We start from the raw sequence: 26176 nt of genomic DNA, 5'->3' as shown, positions 1-26176 counted from the left end.
CGAATCCTTTGCTCAGTCTCCTCAGGCAGGAAAGTCAGGGCTCAGCGCTGCGGTTTAAAGGCAGGGCCACATGTTCTAGCTAACAGACATGCATCCTGTCGTAAAAACGTAGAAGGCTAACAAATTATCTTTACTACAAGAAAGGGACCCCCACACACACAAGGAGGTGAACTCCTGAGGGAATCCAATAGTAAATTTAAAAGTGAGTTAGAAAACAGCTTACAACTAGCTCGAATACTTGAAAAATACAGGGCTAGGTTTCTAGATATTGATGTTGTACAGAATGGAAGAGATCATTTTATTTGAACGTATCAAAGACAAGTATAACTAATCAATCATTCTGACTACAAATATCCACTCTACAGCACCAGATTTTAAGTAGTTTTTAATATATTTATCACGTGATTTAGCTAAAAGTATCTGAAAGAGTTAACTTGGTTTAGATTATCCATATATGTTGGACTTTTTTGCCAACATTTTTAAAATGTTTTCCTTACCATAGTTGATGCTAAATTTTTCTTTCTGAGAATTAGTCAGTAGCCTCAGCTGCTTATGAAAGCCTTACTCACTCTGACAAAGTCGGCCACAAGCACAGAATAAAATGTTTGCCTTCCTATTTGCCACAATTGTCATCCAATTCATTTGATAGCTAAACTATATATTTTCATCATTTGGGGGGCATTTTTTTTCTCTTCTGTTCTCAATGTCATCATCTTAAACACTCTCATCCTTATATTTACCTATATTTATTGTCATTTCAACAATTTCCCAGTCTCTCAAAGAATGCATAACACATGCATCATTGTCAAGGCTCAGCATTCTTTGGGCTTATAAACTTGTGACCTTCGTAAGGTTTAACATCATCTTATTAGTGACACAAAAATCTTTCAAATTTTCACCTGCAGGGTTTTTTTTTCAAACATCATTTTAGGCCAGAGACTGTGCCAAGAGTTTCTTAATGATGATTTATCAACATCAACTCCAAGCATTAACATCTCCATAAACAGTAGCCTTAAGATTTCCTTTCAAGAAATCATGGATTCTTCAGCCTCTGCTTACTGCAGCAAGCATAGAGTTAAAATACACATATTTGTTCTTTGTGTGGACATATATAATCCCTCAGTCACAAGGATATATTAAAAATGTCACACGGCTGGGGAGGGGGCCTAAATAAATTCCTCAAATATGCTTTTTCTCTGGAAATTTAGGAGAAGGAAACCAAAGCCATGGTAGGATGTGTGTTTCCTTCAGCAGAAGTTAAGGAGGAAGCGATACCTAGAGACGAAGTAGAATGAGCCACCTCAGAATGGCCAAACAGAGCAGATGGTGGCCCTCGCACCGGGCATCCTCTCCACATATGAGGGTGACATCCAGGAACTAAGGTATCCATGTGGAATAGGAAAAGGAGCAGAATAAGAATAATTCTGAATTGACCAGTTTTTGACCAAAAGAAACTGTCTTATATTGGAAGTGACTGAGCTTATTTTGAGTTAAAATGATTAAGATTTCTATCATCAGTGGAAATAGGGGCTTGGATTATTTATTTATTATTTTTTAAGGTTTTATTTTTCCCTTTTCTCCCCAAAGCCCCCTGGTACATAGTTGTATATTTTAGTTGTGGGTCCTTCTAGTTGTGGCATGTGGGACACTGCCTCAGTGTGGCCTGATGGGCGGTGCCATGTCTGCGCCCAGGAATCGACCCGGTGAAACCCTGGGCCACCGCAGCAGAGTGCGCGAACCAAACCAGTCGGCCACAGGGCCGGCCTGGAGCTTGGATTATTTTTAAGTCAAGTTTGTCGAAACATGATTTACATGTAGCAAAATTCACTCATTTAAGTCATAAGGTTTTGATGAGTTTTGACAAGTGTTTACAAGTCCTATAATTACCACTACAATCAAGATAGAGAATAATTCCATCACCCCAAAAAGTTTCCTCTTGAGGGCTGTGATTTTAATCACTTATAGAGAATTTTTAAAAAGTTATATTTCTGCACCCCTCAAAGTTACTATTGTGAAGATTCAAATCCATCACATAATGATAAAATCAATGCAAATGTAGTAATAACCTCAATGACATCTAGAAAGATTGTCTCATACATATTACCTGCCTGATTTTTGAATGAACATATAAAGGAAGTGAATTCAATTAACTGTTTATAAAATATATCAAATTTAGTACAGTTCTGTGATTTTCATCTGAATTCCCTTTGAAGGATTGCCTCCAAATATCTTCTTGTGCCGAGAAGTTTCTCCTTCCTTTGGTGGCCCATTTCTTGATTTCCCAAAGTATCAGATATGTGATGATGAGGGCCTTTTCACAAAGCTGGCTGGAATAGAGTGTTTTAAATATTTAGCCATCAGAAGTTTATTTGCAGAACTGAATTGAGTCCTTCACCATCAGACTTATACGTGTTTCTATACATTCAAATGAGGAAGGGCAAGTGTACATTTCAGGAGGAAAGGACCACCACTAACTGAGTCTAAGAAGTGAAGATTGAACTTAAGAAGTACCAATGGCCAAATAAAGTCAGCCCAAGAAGTAGATATGGAAAGGAGCAGGCTGCTGCCTTATCCCACAGTCTGCCATTCGTCAGTATTAGAACGTTATAATAAATTAGCAACCAGAAAATGTTCCTCCTACTTTTAGGAAGCTATTGCCAGAGAAACACCCTAAAGGGAAGCAATCTTCTCAATTTAGGATAATTTTGAAGAAATCATGAAAAATTATTTCATAATTCTTTTATTCAATTCACCGGAAACTATCTATGATACATGAAGCAATGGCTGTGTTTGCAGGATTGTCTGTAGTCCAAGCCATCGTTCACCCTCAATCTGAGCATACTCCTGCAGGAGTGCACTTATCTTTGTTGGGGACATCTTGGTCCCCCTCTCCTAAACCTCACGTGTTATGAGTGTCTGGCTCACGTCTTTCAGTTTCCAACCCCTAGCTCTTGGCACATGCGAATGTTTACTGAATAATACTGAATAAATGAATGATTATCAAGCCACCTATCAATCAAAAAGTGTTGTGTACTGCTCTCTGCTGGTCGCCCAAAGAATTGCTGACGTGTGAATCATATAAAACATGCTGTGGCTGCTCTTCACCCAGAACTGTGCCTGAAACCAAGACTATGTTCCCAGGTTCTTCCTGTTCCCAACTTTGCTCTTATACTTCAGTTTATTTCAGGGTCCACCTGACTTCTGGCCCTATTGGCTTTGTCTCCTAATCTTAGATCTATATATGCCAGAAGCAGTCGACAATAGAATCTGGCTTCCCAGACTTTGCGCTCTCTATGGAGCACCATTCACCAGTCTTGAGGAGTGACTAAAGAAAGGAAGAGGTCAAGGGAGCTAGCATTGTTAAGCCTTTCATGCCAGATGTGCTAGGAGCTCCTCCAAAGTGAGCTTATTTTAAATGCCTCCTCATCTTCTTTACGCAGTATGGTCAGTGGTATTGTTCTCCTTTGGTCCAATGCATCCAAGAATTCTCAATCTGCTGCAAAAAAATTCTCCACTTACCAAATAAATAGAGTCACATAAAAATATCATTCTTCCAGCTGTATCTCTAATGTTGCGGACCTCCATTCTCTTCCCAGGGTACATTGTTCAAGTTGTCATTGGGAAATGGCCTATGAGACTTACCCTACAGAGATGTGCCCCCTGCAAATGTGTTTAAGTGGACACACACACATGTACACATACACACAACTCCATGCCCCTAGTTGGGGGCAAACACATTAATACTCCAGTGAGACTCATGCAACCTTAAATTATGCATAGTGGATGGATTCTCCATCCAGCCCTTCCAAATATTTGGCTCTCTAATATAGACATGGTGGTACCAAAGGGTCTCTGGGCCAGCCAGTCTCCAAACTCTCTCCAGCTGGAAAACGACCCTGGCACCATGATCTCTCAGTTCCCTTTCCTCCATCCTGGGAGACAAACTCTCAAAACATCTCAGGTCCTACCAGCCTTGGGTGGCATAAACAAATAATCAGAAAGTCTAAGGAAAAGGCTAGAAGGCCATGAAATTTGCATTTGTGCCCCCAACCCTGTCAAAGTACACACATTTTTAGCAAATGTAAGTTTTTTGTTTTTATTTTGTTTTTTCCTGAATACTTGCCCAATAGAAAAAAGAAATGTAATTGCTTATGTTTGGGGGACTTCCCTAACGCCATGTTTTCAGTCCTGATGCTCAAATGTTCCTGGGTAATATGGGAAGACTCTTCCCTGCCAAGGCCTTATGCAGCCAGCCGCAGGTAAGCCAGCTCCTCCCCACACACGGTGCCTGAGACGCTGGCAAGCACTGAGGGCTGCCCTACCTCGTCAGGAGTGCAAGTACTGGTGCCAGAACCTGGGGAGCTCGACGGGCAGCACAACTGAACTTCCCCAAGACAAACCCCTCAGTTGAATCTTTAATTTGACTTAACTAATGGACTGTTTTAGTGCTTTCTCTCAGGTCACCAAGAATTAAGCTTCCTCAGCACTCATCGTGGTGTGATTATGTTGATATGAACTGCCTCAAGAAATCAGATCTCAGAAACAGATGGTAAATGAGATTCAGCATTAAACATGTGCAGACACTTCAGTCTGCACTGAAGGTTTGTGATCCAAGACCATATATGTTGGTGGTTTGAGGTGGAATCTTCATACGTCCCTTAGTTGAAAATGTTTACCTTATTGCTGAAAAAGAAGTACCTTTGAGCTACAAAAGGAAGTGCCTGGTAGGGAAGGAAGTGGAGTTTCTTGGTATTCTGTAGAAGGTCATGAGGAAGGCCTCACTGAGAAGGTCCCTTGGACAGAGTCCCGACCAAAGGTGAAGGAGCTGGCCACGCAGAGGCCTAGGGGAGGCATCGGACAGCAGAGAGGACAGAGGGCAGCGGCCTGAGGGCTGAGGGGAAAGCTCACTGGGTGTCATCATGGAGCACTGAGGCTGGAGCTGAGGGAGAGTGAGCAGCCTTGTAGGAGGTTGTGATGAATTTTACTTTTAGTAAGGTGGGAGAACTCTGAAGGCTTGTAAGCAAAGGAGTGACATAATCTGATTAGAGAGGGTCATTCAGGCTGTGCGGTTGAGAATAGCCTGTCCTATCCTGAGGTTTGTGTTTGCCCTTCCATCATAACACCAGCTAAATGCTATAAAGGAAGCAGGAGGGAAAGGCAAATTGAAGGGAGAGGACAAAGGAATTAATTTAGTGCATGCTGAGTGCCTTCAATGTGACATATACTGTATTCCACACCTTCTCATGATCTCCTGACACCCCATGGGGTGATCTATTTCTGTTTTTCCTGGCATCATCCTGATTGACATCTGTTGTTCTTGTGTCTGTATTAACAGAGTTTTCTCCTCTCTCAAAAATGTCCCGGTTCAGATGGTGAATTATATGGTGATCACTCGAGAAACAGGTATTAAATGCCCCATTTCACAGACAAACTAACTGAGACTGAGAAAACCTATGCCACTTGCCCCAATTCACAAAGCTGGTGCCTGAGACCAGGATTTGAAGCCAGACTCTGCTTCTCTGAGTTTCAGTTGTCTCATCAAAGACCACATTTTCCCATCAAACATGGGTATTATGATAAAGGATAAAGCATTAAAGAAAGTTTGCTTGTTCTTTTTAAACTTATCTTAGCCCAGCTATTATCTAAAACTTGCTGTAGGTTGTCAATAAGTGTTTAGAAAGACACTTTTGTGGCTAAAGTCTGATAAATACAAATACTTTGAAGCAGAAACATTTTTAATATGATGGTACTGGCTTCCATTCTCATATAGTTATTTCTTAATTTGAAGGAAACCACTCAGCACACCTCCCGTGTGCTTGCCAAAACCTAGCATCAAACATTTCTTCATCCACAGATGTGGCCCCAAACCTCACCTCCTGTTATCATCTATCTCTCCTGAAGAAAGCCTGGAGCCAGAAGTTGTGAGCCACTGTGAGCTGAGTCAGCATTCTTATCAGCTCTGGGCATCCCTGCCAGACCATTAACTAAAGCTTCCTAAGGACAACCAACCAAGGGCAATCAGCAGCTCCTGGTGCCTCTCCCCACGAACATGGCAGACAGTGAACAAATAGGAGGAGGTGTGGAGGTTGTGTGTGTGAGCAAGCTTGACTTGTCAGTGCTAGTCTCTGGAGGAGATTGCTCTGATCCCACCAGAAATCTAGCTCAGCCCCCAAAGAGTAATGATTTATAGACTAATAGTCTTAAAAATCCTTTTCTTTTTAAACCTTTCCAGTAATCTTTTGAAAAGAAGAGGCAAAGTCACAAAATTAATTGGCTCAGAGTGTAAGTGCCAACTGCAAGGAAATGCATTCTTTTTGTGCTACTAAATTAAAAAAATATATAACTCTCCAGTGTGTCTCTAGGTCTCTGTCCAGCCGGGCAACACTAAGCATTAATTGCTCCATTTAAAAAAATTCCTTCACATCATTCTCTGTGTTCTTTCCTGGGTTGGCTTTAGAGTGTTTTGACAGATGGACAGACAATCCCAAAATATTGAAGATCAACTCTTCCTTACTTCTCCTCTCAAACTCAAACCGGAGAAGCAATAATTCAGTGGTGTGCATCTGCTATGGCTTCCCTTGATGTCACAGGAATAGTAAATGAACCTCTTGGTGGCACCAAGAATGACTTTCAGAGTCATACGCATCAGATCCAAACTGCTCACCAGTAAGTTTTGATCCCTAGTTAATGCTTAAACATTGAGATATCATTATTTTTTCATTTTCTTATTTTAATGATTTTCTCCTAAATGAGCAAGTATCCAATCTGGGAAAGGGGCAGCTGGATTGATTTTCATCCAGCTGAGAAAAATGAGAAGACTGGATCAGATTAGCTCTAGATATCATGTGTCACATTATATTGTTTTGTAGGAGAAAATGCCTTAAGAAATGGTTGGTGTGCTTCAGCTAAGAAATTAGCACTTTAAATAAGAAATGCTAATGGATAGAATTTGATGAGCTAGTTTGGGAAAATGATGAACAGAGAAATGCAAAGGAGACACGCTAAGCCTTTACTGCTCCTCAAGTTAAGTGAACTCAGAATCAATAGTTCATTTAAAGTACAATGGAGTTTCTTTTGTATCTTGGGTTTTTTAAAAACCCACACAACTACCTTCCACATTTTTTTTTTTTGCATGTAACAAATTGTTCATATGTCAAGTAGGAGGCAATTGGAAGAAACACAAAATAGTTGTCGAACAGAGTTTAAATAAAGTTCATTTTAAAATAATGCAGCCTTCTGAAATACTACAAGTTGAGAAATAACTAATACAGCAGGTGAATAAGATTTCTTCTGTTTGTTATTGGTACCATGGATTTCAAAACTCTTTTATATATCATTTTTAAAGAGCAGAATGGATTCTGCACAGATGTTGGCAACTGGGTGAATAACACAGATAGGTCCCAGGACATGCAGGGTACAAACCAAGCTTCTAAATTTCTTAGGACTCTTCTGTCTTTTCCACTTCAAAGTCTTCTGGACATCTGTGGACACTATTGCTACCCTCACATGACTGTAGGACTACTAAAATTCTTAGGATCTGGAATTTTATGTATTTAATGAGATTTTATCTAATAAATTGCTTTTGCAAACTATAGAAATACATACAAATATAAAGAATTAGTATTATAAAATATTTCTTCATTCATTAAGCTGGTCTTATCCTAAGTCTTTCTCGCCACATCTGAATTAATCAACAAATATTTCTGTGGCACACAGCCCATGTGTTCTGTGCCATGTGTCATTCTAACAGGAATTGAGAATATATAAAATGGAGCCCCTGCCGAGAGATTAGGCTAATCAATACTAAGTCATTGTAGAAAGACTAGACTCTCCATGGATGTTTAAAGGAAACAGGCTGAAGTGGAGGGGCAGGGATGATGACTTCAATTTGGGATGTGGTGGGTTCAAAGCATCAGAGCATCAAAGAGCTGTGGAGCGAAGCCTTCGAAAAGAGCTTGAAGAGAACTGAAGAGAGGGCAGAAAGAGGGGAGTCCTGACATTGGAGATAACTGAAGCTGTGCAAACTGAACAACTGCTGGAGAACAGGAGCCCTGTCTGAATCTCCTTTATTTCTTCTAGTGTTGCTTACTCCTGGACACCGTAGGCACCAAATACCTATTTGTAGATATGTGTTTATCCTTATTTAAGTGGAATGGTTGAATGAATAGACCAATGACTGGATATTAAAGACGACAAGGTGGTGAATCATCTAATGGAATACTGTGGCTCTAGGCAAGAAAGAGGACAGGGCTGAAGATGAAGAAGTGCTCCTCCTCTGTGTAGAGTTAACAATAGAAGTTACGGAGGAGTACAGAAGAGCAGGGAAGGGTCAAGCATTTATACCCTCATGCTCAAGGGAAGAGGACCACATGGAGCCAGTGATAGAGATACAAAAAGTGGAGGAAACAGTGAAGAACTAGGTTGGTATCATGTGCTGAGGCCAGGGTTGGGGAAATATTTAATAAAATTGTTTGGGATAGCCTGCACTTATTGCATGATTACTATGTGCCAGGAACAAAGTACTGTGAGTACATTATCCTAAAGACAAAGTGCATTATCTCATGTTCTCAAAACAATCTTATGACATTGGCACTATTTTTATCCCCATTTTGTAGATGAGGCAATGTTGGTTAAGGGAGGCTACATAGCTTGCCGTGGGGGACACCAGCTAAACACATCACCAAGCCAAGACTAACCCAGTGTGTCTGGCTCTAGAAATCTTTGCCTTTTCAAATGAGGGATCAGCAGTGCCAGTCACAGTAGGGAGAGCTAGGACACTGAGACCACACACACACACACACACACACACACACACACACTCAGTTATTTAATTTGGAAGAAAGAGGCCACTGGTATTCATTGAGAGAGATCATTTTCACTACAGTGATGGAGGCAAAAACAAGGTGGTTATCAGAGATACAGGAAATGGATGGAGAGGAAATTAAGGCAACATGTAAGTTCAATTTTCAGCAAAAATCAAAACCAAAAACTTAAGGGGATTTAGGTGCACCTAAGTTCCTGATTGCTGATATTTGTTAACACAGTAGAGCCAAGAAGAAAGTCACATTTAAATGGCTAGCAAAAAGGTTTACAGAAAGATGAATCGACACATACATACATCTCTGTATATAATTTTCACCTTTTTTTTTTTACAATTGGCACCTGGGCTAACAACTGTTGCCAATCTTCCTTTTTTTTTTTTAAGGATTGGCACCTGGGCTAACAACTGTTGCCAACCTTTTTTTTTTTTTTTTCCTGCTTTATCTCCCCAACCGCCCCCGTACACAGTTGTATGTCTTAGTCGCAGGTCCTTCTAGTTGCGGGATGTGGGACGCCGCCTCAACGTGGCCTGACGAGCAGTGCCATGTCCACGCCCAGGATCCGAACCCTGGGCCGCCGCAGTGGAGCGTGCGAACTTAACCACTCAGCCACGGAGTCGGCCCCTAATTTTCACTTTTGAACAGCTATACAAGTGTTAGTCCTAAAGCCTGATATGCTAAATCAGGAGTAAGCAAACCACGGCTGTGAGTCAAATCTGCCAGCACCTGTTTTTGTACAGTCCAGGAGCTGAGAATGCATTTTACTTTTAACAGTTAAAAAAATCCAAAAGCAGAATATTGTCTCTTGACAGATGAAATTCCAGTTTCACTGTCCACAAATAAAGTTTTACTGAGACACAAACATGCCATAGATTGTACATTGTCCATAGTAGCTTTCTCACGACGCTGGCAAAGTTGAGCAGTTTCAAGAGACTTTATGGGCCACAAGCATAAGATATTTGGTGTGTGGTCCTTTACAGACAAAGGTTGCTGACCTCTATTCTAAATCATCTCAATTATTTTTATTTTTAATACACATCACAAAGGAAATGCAATTATGTACCTGGCAAAGGTGCTTTATTAGTTCTCACGACAGGCATTTCTTTCCATGTATCTCCACCATTTTCATTCTCAGCTATCCAGGAATCAACAGTTAGACAAAACAGCTCACGTGTGGCTATATTTTCAAGTCTAATTTCTTCCAGATACCACCTGGGATCCTTTCCTCTGTTGTCATGTCCAATACGTATTTTATAGATTTCACCAATATCTTTAAGATTAATCTGCAACACAAAGGAAAAGGGGAAATAAAACTTTCCACATCTCTGATTTGATTTTTCAAATTGCAAATTCATATTCAATTTTGAACTCAGTATCTACTTCCCCCTACATACTCCTTACTAATTTCCCTCAGAATTAGTCATCTGTAACACCATGAAATGCTGTTACATATGATGAAGCACAAATCCATTGACCATGGACAAACCAACATATTAAATCCAGCTAGTCTTCACTATATCTTTTTTCAGCAACTCACTTTCATTACCTTGCAAAATAAATGCTGTATTGTAATTGTTGATATACACTATTTATTTGGTGGTTAGACCTGAAGAAGACAATCAAATTCTCTAGTGTCTATAATAGATTGGATTTTCCCGTTAAAGTGGGATCCTGAGGAAAAGAAGCCATATACACTTCTGGATTTAAACTAGGGCTAACCAGATAGCCCTGAAACAGAGTGACTTTGTATTAAAAAACTGAGTTTGCAACAGTGTTTAATGTGATTAACAAGTAATTCTGCCTTATACCCCTTTGCAACTCACCAAACACCTAGTTACCTGGCACGCTAAATGTTATAAAGTATCATTCACTATTCAGAATAAGTTATATTTTTCTCTTGAAAATTCCTACAGGGGTCATATAAAAAAATTTATCAATTATATGCTACATTATTTTTCTATTGCTGCCATAATAAATTATCACAAACTTAAGACCTTAAAACAAACCCCATTTATTGCCTCCCAATTCTGTCAATCAGAAATCTGGCCACTGCAAGGCTCAACTGGGTCCTCTGCTCCTGGCCTCACAAGCTGAACGCAAAGTATGGGCTGGGCCAAGCTCTCCTCTGGAGGCCCTGAGGAGAATTCTGCTTCCACACTCATTCAGGCTGTCGGCAGAATACAGTTCCTTGTGGTTGTAGAACTGAGACCCCTGTTTCCTTGACATGTGGCCCCTTCATCTCCAAGTCAAAAACTGTACGTGGATCACTTCTCATGCTTGGAATCTCTGGCTTTCTCTCTGCTACCAGGAGGAGAAAGATGTTTGCCTTTTTTAGAGGCTCATACAATTTAGATCAGGCCCACCTGGATAAATCAGGCTAATCTCCTTATTTTAAGGTACTTAAATTACATAGTATGTGATAATATAATTAGAAACAATTTTATGTGCCTTCTTGTATTTTGTTTCTCTTGCCCCAGCTCCTCTTTGCCCTTTGGTATTACCATGAACATTCACATCACCAAATAAAGTTAGTTCTTTAGTTTATGCAGATCTGCCACTTTTTCTACTAAAATATTTTTATTGATAATATAATTTTGGGTTGCTCTATTGGTGATAATTGTTCTGAATAATTTGGTCAGGGTGCATACAGACAGAATTCAACAGAGTTGAGGTAAATAGTTGGGCCCCTCCTGTTATTTCTAGAACAAAGTGGTTATAAAAATACTACTATGTAGAGAATCTTAATATTGGTGTTTAGTCCAGATGAGTGGCCTCCTACAATCCTCCCCATAGTTGCAGAGAGTGGGACACATGATAGGAAACAGCAACCACACTCCAACACACACCCTGAGGCAAAACTGTGTGGTGGCTAAAACCCCAGGTTTTGAAATCAGATCTGGGTTTGAAAGTTCCTCTGCCCTTGCTGGTTGTATAAACTGCAGGAAGTTTCTCCACTCCTCTAAGCTTCAGGGTCTCCATCTGAGCACTGTCACAGTACCAATATCATAAAGTACCATAGCACTCAATAAGCATTAGCAGGTATTGTTATAGCAATCAAAATTGCGTGCTAATTAGAAAATGCCTAAATCTATGTAACTTAAAGATAAGATTAATCTAAAGACAGGGTCCAACACTCACAGAAGGAAATTAAAACTAGTATTTGGCCATAGTAAGTGAAGTTGAAATTGATAAACCCCATGTCTAATCCTGCTCGTAAAAATAGATATTTATTAACAATGACTAAATGGTGCCATGGCACAGAAACTAAATGGTTACTCATACCATGTGCACGTGGGTTAGCCAATTAAAATCAGAGCTAAAATGATTGTACCATAGCCTGGCTGGTGCTATAAATTGCTCCCAAATTACTTCTAACATGTTAGCCAAATTGATTTCTAAATGTTAGTTCTGATTTAATATAGGCAACCTGGGTCACCTCAGCTTCAGTCAAATGAAAATGCAATATGCCAAGAAATTATTCTTGCACATAATTTTTTTTTAGTTTTCTGCATTCAACTTCCTACATTTGAAAATACAAAAAAAACCCAGAGATTCCACAATGTAGGATGGCTTTTCATTATACAGATGGACCACATCATGGCTCAGTTTTTCTCCAGAAAGAGAATTATGCTTAAAGTAGTATACAGTCTCAAATTAAAAATAAAATTGTTTTCAATTTGAGGACCAAAGGATTGAGAGATATAAGGTCAGAAAGAGAAAGGCAGAAAAAATGTGGAAATAGAGTCTATTCCCACTGCTCTAATGTCATATACTGAAAATTGTAATAATATCAGTAAGCTCCCACTACATACCCAGAACATGAAGGTTAGAAAGAAGTGTTGCCTGAGAATGTCTGATTTATGTACTTGAAATTATTGAATACTTGAAAAAAGAGGTAAGTTTACACTGAATTTAAGGAAGGAAATAAAGCACTTTGTATATACCCATTTTTGGATAATTCTGCTCGCTGTATATACTACTCCAGGAACATTTTAAATGTGTACTAAGCAAATTAAACCAAGTGAACTTTTAACAAGTTCTTATTACATACAAACACTGCTCTAAGCAAGAGACAAACATGAAAAAAGCAGCTCTCACAATCCATATGTGAGGACAGAGATGCGAAACAGTAATCCAATACATTCCAAGTGAGAAACAAGCGGAGCAAAGTACAACAAAAGTATGGGGCGATGATGCAGTGTAAGCAGGGCAGGTGGTCAGGGACCTGGACTTTGAGGAAGAAGCAGCATGTCCAGAAGGAGAGGAGAAGACAGGAAATGGCATGAGCAAAACCGAGAAGAATGAAAGTGCTTCCTAAGTCTGAGTTGATTGTTCCTGAAATTTTAAAATTCTAAAATTTATTCCACTTGAACAGAATCTAGTATACTTTCAGGTATAATAAGTACTTAACAAATGTAGATGCTGCTGCCAGGAAATGAACCTGGAGCAGGTGTTGTTGCAACTACCTGGGGGTGGCAGTGTCTTCTCTGAAAACTCCAGTTTCCTCATTTGCAAAGTGGGGTATTAAGAATCACTTTGCTGGGAGGTTGTGAGGATAAGTGACACATTAATTAGCAAAAAAAGGGGCAAGTAAACACATAATAGGTCCTCAGTAAATAGTGGTGATATTATTATTATTATTATTACTATTATTATTATTATTATTACTAAAGGGGGATCAGAATGAAGTAGGTGATGAACATGGTGGGGAGAAGGAAACTAAAGAACATTTACTTGAATTCTACAGGCACTTTTGTTTTCAATGGCTTTGACTCTCCAGCACTGAACTGGATGTTCAGATGGGAGGAGAAGATAAGTCAAGGGAGACGAGTTCTCGCCATCCATCCATATCCTCACTACCCAGCAGCATCACCAGGGGCTCCAAAGAGAAATGTGTCTCCAATGTGGAATTCCTGATGATGGGGTAGCCCAACTGGATCAGAGTACAGTTCTGGGAAGCAGGGCATGAGAGGAAAAACACAAGGCTTATCATATGAAAACCAGGCTGGAAGCTGGGTCCTCTCACTTCATTTCATGTTCCTGAGCCTCAAGTTCCTGTTTGTAAAAAGAGAGTTTTGTAAGGACCAAATTAGATAATCTTGTGAAAATACTTTGTAATTTATAGACTTATAGCTCATACAGGTCTCAGGACAGAGAGAAGGGTGGAGAGGTGTGGAGAGGCCTCTAAAGAATAACCAGAAGGATTTGTACTGGTATCTTGTGTTCAGACTACCATGATCCTTTTTTGGAGCTCACTTGATGGAAATGGTTGGGAAAATTAGGTAGTAATTTGAAGCTTACTCAAGAAATAATTTGAGAATTCTTGCAAGAAGGAACATTTTCATTTGTCAACGAAAATGGAAATATTCTTGCAAGAAATAGCAGAAAAGACTCTCAAAGTTGAAAAATGAACTTGAACAAAATACAGTCCCTTTTCAAATTCCACAACAAAATGTATATCCTACATTTTCAAAGATGGAGGCGTTTTTTACACTAAAAGTTGCATAGCATATTAGTTCAGATACAGAACTATGAAGGAATAACTTGCATTTTCAGGGAAAACATGACTAGTGGATCTGTGAATATTCATACAAAAAATTTATGGGCAAAATATTCCCTGTTCAGGTATCTATCTTCAGATGTAGCTCCTAACCCAGACATTTTTGCATTTGTAACTACTTCCCAGTTGGATTTTTCTAAGCTGGAGACACTAAATCTCCTCATGTAAAACTTCAGTATTTTCTAAAAAATGGCAAATAAGTTATTTTTTAAAACTTTAATTCTATTCTAGAAGCAAATTTCATGTTGTGTAAAGCCTATGTTCTCTAGAATGCTTTCATGGTTTGGAAAAACACATTGTAACACAAATTAGCTTTGTGATCACTGAAATCTCATCTGGGATGTTTAATCTTAACTCAGTATCTCAATTCATACAGGATAGCCCATTTTACATTCATTGCCTTTCAAAAGAATATTATGCTTGAAAGCTTAGGACAGGAACGTGGAAGTATAGACTGGAAACTTGAGTCCTAATATGTTAGAAACATTGAAAACTATTAGGGTAAATTTTTAAGAGGAAATAAGTGACACCACCAAAAAGAAAAAAAAAAGGAAAAACAACCATAAACATAGACAATTTGTTAAATTGTGCAACATAAAAATGAGAATAAGGTGTTGTTCTCCTACATGCATCCTGGGTAAAACTTCTTGATGTTAATCAGCCCAAGTGTACCCTTCAAAGAGAGAAAGCAGGATACTCTTCATAACTTTTCACTGGCTGCCACTGGTGTGCACTTTTCCAGTGGCACTGCCCTCTGGCCTATACCAATAGTATTAGTTCTCTTGAAAGAACTGGAAAAGAAACCTTTCTTAGCTTAATGAGTAAACGATATTTAGATTTTTTTAAAGGGGGAAGCTTATGTCCTAGAATTCAGATTTCCTTCTGAAATGAGACAAGAATCTCTGAATTGAAGAATGTCTTATTCTTTTTAATTTTTATTTTTTGCTGAGGAAGATTTGCCCTGAGCTCACATCTGCTGCCAATCTTCCTCCTTTTGCTTGAGGAAGATTAGCCCTGAGCTAACATCTGTGTCAGTCCTCTTCTATTTTTTTGTATGTGGGACACCTCCACAGCATGGCTGGTGAGTGGAGTAGGTCTGTGGCCAGGATCTGAAACTTTGAACCTGGGCTCCAGAGCAGAGTATGAGGAACTTTAACCACTCAGCCATGGGGCTGGGCCCAAAGAATGCCTTATTTTTTATTCTTAGTGCCAGTCACAAGCTAAGTTCAAAAGCCCTTTTCTCATCAATCTTAAAAGCTTAAAGAACCCAGTAATCTCAGTGTCTACTAGGTTTTCCCCTCATTTAGAATAAGGTGATTTCCCAGCCCCCATCCCTGATCTTAACTTTCACAGTGTGAGTTTCTCATTCACCTGATTGCCCAGAGATTAGATTACCCAGAGATTACCTGTCTCTAAAGATTTGGTAGCTACTAGCTCTAAACTAATTCTGGGTACATTACACCTAAGTCTCACTTTCTTGAGAAAACAGTAAACTTCAGTCTGTGGTCTGTTTAGTTGTTGACTTACTTTACTATCTCCCTCACTGAACTCTTAACTCTTTGAGGACCTGAGCTCTGCCTTCTTTCTGTATCCGTAGTATTTCTACAGCATTTGGCAAGTAATAGATGGATATAAACATTTGTTGAATAAATAATTCAATTGTTGATTTTTTTTCACTTTCATACATTGCCTTCATTCTCTTTCCTTTCTATTAAAATCTCAGTGGATGAAAAATTTGATGATAACTTGCAAAATTATGATGATTTGTTATGACATATTCCTAGTAGGTATCTGAGCCTCAGTAACTACAAAACAGATCTTACTTTGAAATATTTGTTGCTTTAAAAAAATTCAATAATAATTTGCAATTCAATTAATGCTGTCCAAATGAATGAAAAAATGGCTTTTTACCTTACTATGCCATCTTATTTTTGACAGTAAATGAACTCTGTTTGGAAATAAACTCTGATACCTTTATAAAAGAGTTATATCATTAAGATTAAAGTCAATATCCCATAGTATAGATATTTGACTTATTCCAACATAGAAGAGATATTTTTCTGTATTTTCTCATAAATCTTTATACTTGAACAAATGTAAATAGATTGTGAGCAATTTTGTATTTGGGTTCCAGTTTCATTAATGGTAGCTTATATTGACCTAATTCTCTAGCAATAATAATAATAAACTTTGGATAAAATATAAAGAACTACATGAAGGCACTAGAAAACAATCAAAGAAGGCAGGAAAAGAGGAGATTTGAAATAATGGGGCAAAAAAATCTGCCCTAAAAAATGGGTGAGATCTATATTTGCATGGCTTTTCCCCTGAGGGCATTCCCAAGTCTATATGGCACAAAGAGGACATAACTCAAGCAGAAAGCCACAGTATAACCTGTTGAAGAGTGAGAAGATTGAAATTGGGACTGCCATTGTAGCTGGAAATTAGGAAGAGAAATCCTAGAAAGGAGGAAATAAAAGTAGGTGAGCCCCCAAATCTGCATATAAATGCCAGTCAAATCCTAGACCAACTACTGAGCTATGCATATGTAGTTAAGGCTCCAAGGAGCTGAGAGAGAAAAGAACAGTCAGAAAGTTTAAAGAACAAGCTGGTAATTTCAGCTATTGTTTGCTACAAGTGAGAGACGTTAGAGTTTGAGTCCCACCAAGTTATAAGAGCATGGTAAACATCTGGGGCTTTCCATTTAATCCCTAAAAGTGTCATGTATTAGAAATGAAGACTTTCTCTCTTTACTAAAAAGATTCCCCCAAGGCTAGGATACAACTGGAATACAAATGCCCTAACAAGGTATAAAACCAAACCTCCACAAGTTCCAGGTGATTTAACAAATTTAACAAAACTCAACATTCTTCAGAGGTGTATAACAGGATCCAGAATCTCCAAACTATTGTCTACAAAGTCTAGTATGTAAGAAAAATCACTAGACATATGAAGAAACTGGAAAACGTGAGCCATGGTCAACAGTTAATAAAAATAGCCTCACAAACAACTCAATTGCTGAAATTAGGAAACAGGAACTTTAAAATAGCTATAATGAATATGCCAAAGAATCTACAGGAAAATATGGATATAATGCGTAAAGAGATGCAAGTTTTCAGGAGATACCTGGAAATTATGAAAAGAAATAAATGGAAATTCTAGGTCTAAAAATTACAATAACTGAAATAAAAATTAATTGGATGAGATTAATAACAGATCAGACACAAAAGAACAAAGTATCAGTAAACTTGAAAACAGATTAACAGAAATTATCCACACTGAAATACACAAAGGGAAATGAATAAAAAAGTTGAACAGAGCCTCAGTGACCTGTGAGACACTACACTATCAGGTAAATTAACATATATGTAATTAGAGTCTTAGTAGGAAAGGAGAGAGAGAATGAGGCAGGGAAAATAGTTAAAGAATTATTCATTAAAATGTTTCCAAGTTTGATCAAAAACAGCAACCCATAGATTCAGAAATCATAGTGAATCCCAAGCAGGACATGTGTAAAGAAATCCACACCCAGAAAGATCATAGTCCAACTGATAAAACAGGAAGAAAATTTCTTAAAAGCAGCCAAAGAAAAAAGACACAATGTATATAAGGGAATAAAAATTAAAATAACGGTTAACTTCTCTTTAGAAATAAAACAAACCAGAATACAATGAAATGTCTTTAAAGTGCTAAGTGAAATAAAAAACTGTCAACCTAGAATTTTATGTCCATTAAAAAAAAAAAAACCTTCAAAATGAAGGCAAATGAATATATTTCATTCAAACAAAAGCTAAAGAAATTCATAACTAGCCAACTTGTACTACAAGAAATGCAAAGGAAAGCTCTTCAAGCTTAAGAGGAATGATATCATATGGCCATGTAAATTAACAGTAAGAAAGGAAGAGCATGGGAATACTAAATATGTGAGTACATATAAGACAGTTTTTTCTACTGTTATTAAATTATAAACAAATTAGTTGATTGTTTAAAGTAAATATAACAATGTTCTGGGGAGTTTGTAACATACGTAGAAATAAAATATATGGCAATAATTGCACAAAGGATAGAAGAGACATAAATGAAATGGTACTTTTTAAGTTTATTATATTATATATGATGCATTAAGAATGCATATTGTAATACACACATAAATATTAAAAAGTAAAAATAGACAAGAAGCACAATAAAAAAGCCAAATGAGGAGCTAGAATTGAATAGTAAATATATATATAATTATAATTATATATATAATATATATAATTTTATATATATATAATTGTTTAACCCATAAGAAGGTAGGAAAAGGAAGAACAAATTATTGGTTGCAAATTATATATGTGATAAGACTGTAGTATGCAGAATACAGTTAAAGCACTTCTTTTATTTTATTTATTTTATTTTATTTATTTATTTATTTATTTATTTTATTTATTTATTTTAACAAAACAACATATATTGTTTTTGTTATATAAAAATATATATTTCTTATATATAATTTCTACAATCTACAGTCATTGTAGAAAACAATTTGGTAGATCCTCAGGAGTTTAAATATACTATTACCAAATAACTCTGTAATTCTAATTCTGGGCATATACTCAAAAGAATTGGAAACAAGTGTTCAAATGAATATTTGTAAACAAATGCTCATACCAGCACTATTCACATAAGCAAAAGATGGAAATAACCCAAATGTGCATCACTGGATGAATAGATAAACAGATTTTGGCATATATATACAATGGAATATCATTCTTCTGTAAAAAGAAATGAAGTATTGATATATGCTTCAACAAGGATGAACCTCATAAACATTGTGCTTAAGTGAAAGAAGTCAGACACAAAAGATCATAAATGGTACAAGTCCATTTATACGAAATATCAAGAACTATCCAAAGACGCAGAAAGTAAATTAGTGGTTGCCAGAAGCTGTGTGTAGAGTGAGGGGGAGTAACTTCTTAGTGGGTACAGGGTTTTCTTTAGGGATGATGAAGATGTTTTGGCTCTAGATACAAGTAGTGGTTGCACAAACTGTAAATGTACTAAGTGTCATTGAATTATATATTTTAATATGGTTAATTTTATATTATGTGAATTTCATATCAACACCAAAAGATAAACAGACTAAAAATTTCAATTAAATAGCAAAGATCATCAGATTGGATTAAAAAAAAGCAACATGCAACTACATGTTATATACAAGTGACATACTATATAAAGACATACACAATTTGAAAGGCAAAGGATGGAAAAATGAGATAACAAGCAAACACTAAGCATAAGAAAGCTGGGTGGCTATGTTAATATTAGGCAAATCTGACTTCAAGGAGTATTACTAAAGATAAAGAGGACCTTTTTATAATGACAAAATGGTCAATTCAACAAGAAGATATAACAATCCTAAGTGTGAACTCATCAATAACAAAGTTTGAAAACACGAGAAGACTTGATATAACAAAAGGGAGAAGTAGAAAAATCCACAATCATAGTTAGAGATTTTAATACCCCCTCTCAATAATTGATATATCGATATTAAATCAGTAAGAATATAGGAGACTTTATCAACACTATCAACAAACTGGCCCTAATTGACTTTTAGAGAGCATTATATCCACAACTACAGAATACATATTCTTTTTAAGTTTTGTATTTAAAAGAAAAATCCAGCTGTACAGATTTCCAAAATTAAAGGATATAAAGATTTCAATGATATGTTTAGAAAGAAGGTAAATCAATGCTGTATAGCAAAAGCATTCCTCCATGAGGTAGGCAATGAAAATGCAGAGTATGTGGAGTGTACACAAAGGTAAAGTATTCTCCAAGTACCACAGTGAGGACTGTCTCTCTGCCCATGATGCCCTTCTGTCTTTTGCCTTCCCCAAACTTTCTCACTCTTTAAGGTTTTGTTCAAATGCCATTTTTTCAAATACATTTATTTATTCCAGGTGTTTCAAACCCAAGTCAATCACTGTCCGGCTAAGCTGCAATTTTAGTCAAATATCTCTTATTATATTTTCCACATAGCTATAGCCAAATAAGTAAGGCGAAAATTGATAGAAGTGAAAAGAGAACTAGGCATTTCTGCAAGTATAGATGGAGACTTAACATCCCTCTCTCAAAAAGTGATAGAACAACTAGACAGGAAATCAGCAAGACTACAGAAGAACATATGAACCAACAGGATCCAATCAACATTCACAGAACATTCCATCCAACAACAATAGAATACACATTTATTTCAAATGTCCACAGAATATATATCAAGAAAGATCACATCTTGGGCCATAAAACAAATTTCAACAAATTTAAAAAATTGCAATCATAGAGTATGTTCTCTGCCCACAAGAGAATCAAACTAGAAACCAATAATAAAAACATAACAGAAAAAAATCTCTCAACACATAGAAACTAAATAATCCATGGGTAAAAGAAGATGTCTCAGGGAAATATAAAAAGTGCATTGACATGAATGAAAAGGAAAATGCAAGATATCAAACTTTGTGGGACACAGCTAAAGCTGTTCTGGGAGGGAAATTAATAGCACTATCCATATATACTAGAAAAGAAAAGACTTAAATGAATAATCCAAATGTTTACCTCAAGAAATTAGAAATAGAAGATCAAAATGAATCCAAACAAGTAGAACAAAGAAATAATAAAGATGTCAGAAACCAATGAAATTGAAACAGAAACAATAGAGAAATCAGTGAAACAGAAAGCTGGTTCTTTGAGGTGATCAATAAATTTGACAACCTCCAGTAAAACTGGTAATAAAATAAAGACAGAAAACAAATTGCAAATATTAGAAATAACACAGGAGATCTTACAATACAATAGTCTCCCCTTACCAAGGGGTCTGTGTCCCAAGACCCCCAGGGGATCTCTGAAACCGCGGATAGTACTGAAGCCTATATACACTATGTTTTTTTCTATAAATACATACCTATGATAAAATTTAACTTATAAATTAGGCACAATAAGAAATTGACAACAATAACTAACAATAAAATAGAACAATTAGAACAATATACTGTAAGAAAAGTTACCATAGATCTTAGCAACCTCAGCATATGATTTCTTTTCTTTCCTTATTAAGTCAAGAACTTTCACATTTTCACTTAAAGGAAGCATTTTATGGCTTCTCTTTGGTATATCAGAATTGCCAGAATCACTACTCTTGTGCTTTGGAGTCATTATTAAGGAAAATAAGAGTTAACTGAATACAAGCATTGTGATACAGCAACAATCAACCTGATAACCGAGATGGTGACTAAGTGACTAAGAAGTGGGTAAGTAGCATATACAGTGTGGGTACACTGGACAAAGGGATTTCACATCCCAGGCAGGAAAACAAGAGATTTCATCAAGCTACTCAGAATAGCATGCAATTGCAACGTTGTGAATTGTATATTTCTAGAATTGTCCAATTAATCTTTTTGGACTACGGTTAACCGTGGGTAACTGAAACCATAGAAAGTGAAACCTCAGATAAGGGAGGACTACTGTGTGTCCTGTAGACAACAAAAGGGTAATAAGGGAATACAACAAATCATTCTACACACACAAATTTACCAGTTAGATTAAATAGACCACTTCATCAAAAAAAACCACAAACTAGCACAACTCATGCACAATTCAATAGATCATCTGAATAGCCCTATGCCTAGTAAGGAAATTGAATTTTAAAATTCCCAACACAGGAATCTCCACACCCAGAGATAGTCTCACTGGAGAGTTCTACCATATGTTTAAAGAAGAATTAATATCAATTCTACACAATCTTTTCCAAAAAATGGAAAGAACACTTCCTAACTCATTCTATAACTAAGATCAGATAAAGACATCACAAACACACACAAAAACTACAGAGCAAAATCAGTCAAGAATAAGGACACAAAAATCCTTTAAAAAATGTTAGCATATCGAATTCAGCAATATACACAAGAGTTATACATCATGACCAAGAATGGTTTATCCAGACATGGAAATCTGATTAGACATATGAAAATCAGTGTAATCCACTGTATTGACAGGTTAAAGAAGAAAAATTGCATGCTCATATTAATTGATGCAGAAATAGCATTTAACAAAATTAGCACCCATTCATGATTTTTAAAAAACTCTCTTAGAAAAATAGGAATATCAGCTTGATGGAAGCATTTACCAAAAAAAACCCACAAAACTGTAGCTAACACTATACTTAATGGATAAAAACTGAATTCTTTTCCCCTAAGATGAGAACAAGGCAAGGATGTCTGCTTTTAGCATTCTTATACAACATCATGCTGAAAGTTCTAATCAGTACAATGACATTATAAAAGGAAATAAAAGGCATACAGATCAGAATTTTTAGACATGACACAAAAAAGGATGATCCACAAGAGAAAAATCTGAAAAATTGAATTTCATCAAAATTAAAAACTTGTGCTCTGTGAAAAACTCTATTAAGAGGATAAAAAGATAAGCTACAGATTGAGAGAAAATATTTTCAACCACCTATCTGATAAAGAACTCACACCTAGAATATTATATATATAAAATCCAGAATACATCTATTTAAACATAGAATATATAGCTAAATATAGAATGTACATATATTTAAAAATAGAACAGATACTTAAATCTAGAATATGCAAACATTTAAATCTAGAAAAAGAAAAATATGTATATAAAACAAACCTCAAAACTCAACATTAAAAAAACAGTTCAGTTAGAAATAGGCAAATGAAATGAAGAGCTATTTCACCAAAGAGGATATGTGGACAGCAAATTAAGCACCCGAAAAGTTGTTTTTATTAGGGAGATGCAAATTAAGACCACAATGAGATATTATTGTACAACTATTAGGACAGCCACAAATCAATAACACCATCAAATGTTTGCAAGGATGCAAAAAAACCACGTCTTATACATCTTCCACACTCCTGGTGGGAGTGTAAAATGATAGTCAGTCTGGAAAACAGTTAGGCAGTTTCTTTAAAAAACTAAACATATACTACCACACCACTCAGCAATTGCGCTCGTGGCATTTATCCCAGAGAAATGAAAACTTATGTCCACACAAAAGCCTGTATACAATTATTCTAACATCTTTATTTATAAAAGCTCAAAACTGGAAACAAACAAAATGATCCTCAATAGATGAATCATTAAGCACACTTGGTACATCCATACCATGAACTACTACTTAGCCATGAAAAGGAATGAACCATTGATGCATGCAACAACTTGGGTGGATCTCAAGGGCATTACGCTAAATGAACAACAAAAAAAGCTAATCTCAAAATGTCACATGCTGTGTGATTCCAATTATGTAAAATTCTCAAGATGACAAAATCACAGAGATTAAAAACAGAACAGTGTTTGCCAGGGATGGTTGTGGTGCATGTGGTGCATGGGTGAGGCCGTGACTGTAAAGGGATAGCTCAAGAGAGATCTTTTCTGTATCTGGATTGTGGTGGCGGTTCTACGAATCTGTACACCTGATAAAATGGCGCATAACTATACACACAGATTGCCTAGTGCCAACGTCTGGATTTGATATTGAACTATAACTATGTAAGATGAAATCATAGGAAGAAAGTTGGGTGAAGGGTACATAAGGTCTCTCTGCACTATCTGCAACTTCCTGTGAATCTACAATTATTTAAAAATAAAAAGTTGGAAAAACAGGTACTTACCAGCATTTTGTTATAAGTAGCAAGACCATCTAGGGGTCACCCCTCAGTTGGTTATTGCGATGTCCATGGGGCCAGCGCAGTCCTTCCCCGCCTTGGTCTAATACCTACTTGTCCCTGGACTACTTGAATTACTCACAATTCCCTATATTTTTTTCCTTCCTTCTCACACAGATAGAAATAAATACATTTTTGTACTTATAAACAGATAAAGAATTAAAATAAGAAACAAAATACTGCTATATTCAAGACATCCATAAAATAAAAGCACAGTTTTTAATTTTAATACATTTGCATCTATAGAAGATATAAATGATTTGCAAAATGTAGGCAAAATGGAATTTACTCATCATTTAAATTAAACTGTTTCATTTTTTTTCTAATTTCCTTCTTTTATATTCCAGGTAATAAAAACTGTGCTACATTGAATGACATCAAAATCATCCAAAATCATGATGGATACATCGAAGGATGATTCCTGCAATCGAATATGCTACTCTCTGGGTAATTTTTTCTATTGCATTTTGCAGATTGTTTACATATTTTATAGAAATGAATTTATTAAAATTTCAAATGTCACAGAGCTTTACAGGAATCCCATTTGTTAACACTTCTTTATTGATTAAAATCAATAAATTATTAAATATATTATTATTTATACCCATCTTTATATCACAACTACATTTTGTACATTTTATATTCACTTTTCTCTTTTGAATATAATTACTAATTCATGGCTTTTCCCAGTCTCCACTGTTTCAATGAACTATTATGATTATTATCACTATTATGAAGGCGGTGCTTCCAGCTTAGCCAGTGCAAGCCCCTTTAAATTTGCTCTTCTGTCCTTCAGCACTGCCCTTGACATTTTTGAAACTATCATTGATTCCAGACAACAAAAGGATATTCCAGACCAATTCTGCTTTTTCTTGCTCAAATACATGGCCTCAATTTCTTACCCAGGTATCCTACTTCATTTTAGTGGTGTGTATTATTAGAGACAAAATATAGGCCCTGGAGGACACAAGAGAGCTGCAGGTGGGTGAGAGAGCTGCTGCTGTTGGGACAATTACTGGTGATAGATTAGAAAATATGCATCTCTTTAAGGTCATGAGTTTACACTAAGTTTTCCAGGTTAACACATTAAGTTCTTCTCCCTACCTTTTGTAGAGTATGAGAACAACCACTGAGGCCACCTATGCTGATAGTTTCATGCTCACAACCAAAACACAAGGTAAATATGTGCATCCAACTTCTACTGATCAGAAGGCAGAGTTTTCGATGAGGAAAGTTCACCTGAGCTAACATCTGTGCCACTCTTCCTCTATTTTGTATGTGGATTGCTGCCACAGCATGGCTGACGAGTGGTGTAGGTCCACACCTGGGATCTAAACCCATGAACCTCAGCTGCCAAACTTCACCACTACACCACAGCTTGGCCTCCAGGGTTATGGAAAGCAGCAAATTGGCCACCATTGCACAGTAAAGCAGAATACGCAACCAAACCCACAAGTATCAGGATTTCTTTTAGACAATAGAAGCCTTTTGAAATTGGCATAAATGTGTCCATGTAAGTTATTTGTATGATTCAGCAGCATCTGTGTTTTTGAACGGACACCTATAGGATTATCTTTAGCATTCCAAAAAGCTGCAGAGGTGTATGTGGATGTGGATCCCTCTTCCACTGGTTTTCTGTAGAACTTGATGAATCCTTTCATTTATGTATAATAATCTTTCTGGAACTTTAGAAAGTTTGTTCCATCATATTTTATGGCTATTTTATGGCTCTCTTTCTTTTTCCAAAACACCTTGATTTACTTTCTGTTCTTGATCCTCTACCCCTGCCTGATCCTCTCTATTTTTCTCTTTTTTCGTTCTGGGAGATCATTTCTGGCATGCCCTACACCACTGACTGAATTCTTTGCCTGTTCTATTTTGCACTTGTCTAATTTAAATAAGAATTTTCATTCTGCTCCTGCATTTTTGTTTCTAAGCCATTTCCAGCTTTGCCCCTCATCTTGCTGCTTTTTCTCAGGATATGCTCCTTATACGGATGCTCTTGTGGATTCCCGGAGACCATGGCATCTGTCACTCTTGTGAGGACACCAATCTCCTCAATG

At 36.8% G+C, this 26176-nt stretch overlaps 1 protein-coding gene across 12 annotated transcripts in view; it reads right to left on the bottom strand.

Moving 5' to 3' along the window:
- The window catches only part of RP1 (RP1 axonemal microtubule associated), a 335045-nt gene that overhangs the window by 21689 nt on the left and 287180 nt on the right, over window positions 1-26176 (bottom strand). For 11 of the 12 annotated variants that reach the window (XM_046641544.1, XM_046641545.1, XM_046641549.1 and 8 more), the window contains one exon: window positions 9883-10102. In XM_046641544.1, coding sequence (XP_046497500.1) covers window positions 9883-10102 — 220 coding nt within the window. Of the gene's footprint in view, window positions 1-1694; window positions 3494-9882; window positions 10103-26176 lie in introns of those variants that run through there. The other variant, XM_046641556.1, reaches the window with a different exon arrangement.

This window comes from Equus quagga, chromosome 16 (genome assembly GCF_021613505.1).
Source record: "Equus quagga isolate Etosha38 chromosome 16, UCLA_HA_Equagga_1.0, whole genome shotgun sequence".
In the NCBI taxonomy this organism is placed as follows: Eukaryota; Metazoa; Chordata; class Mammalia; order Perissodactyla; family Equidae; genus Equus; species Equus quagga.
The sequence above is the reverse complement of the archived record's forward strand: the minus strand, read 5'-3'. Positions and strand labels throughout refer to the sequence as shown.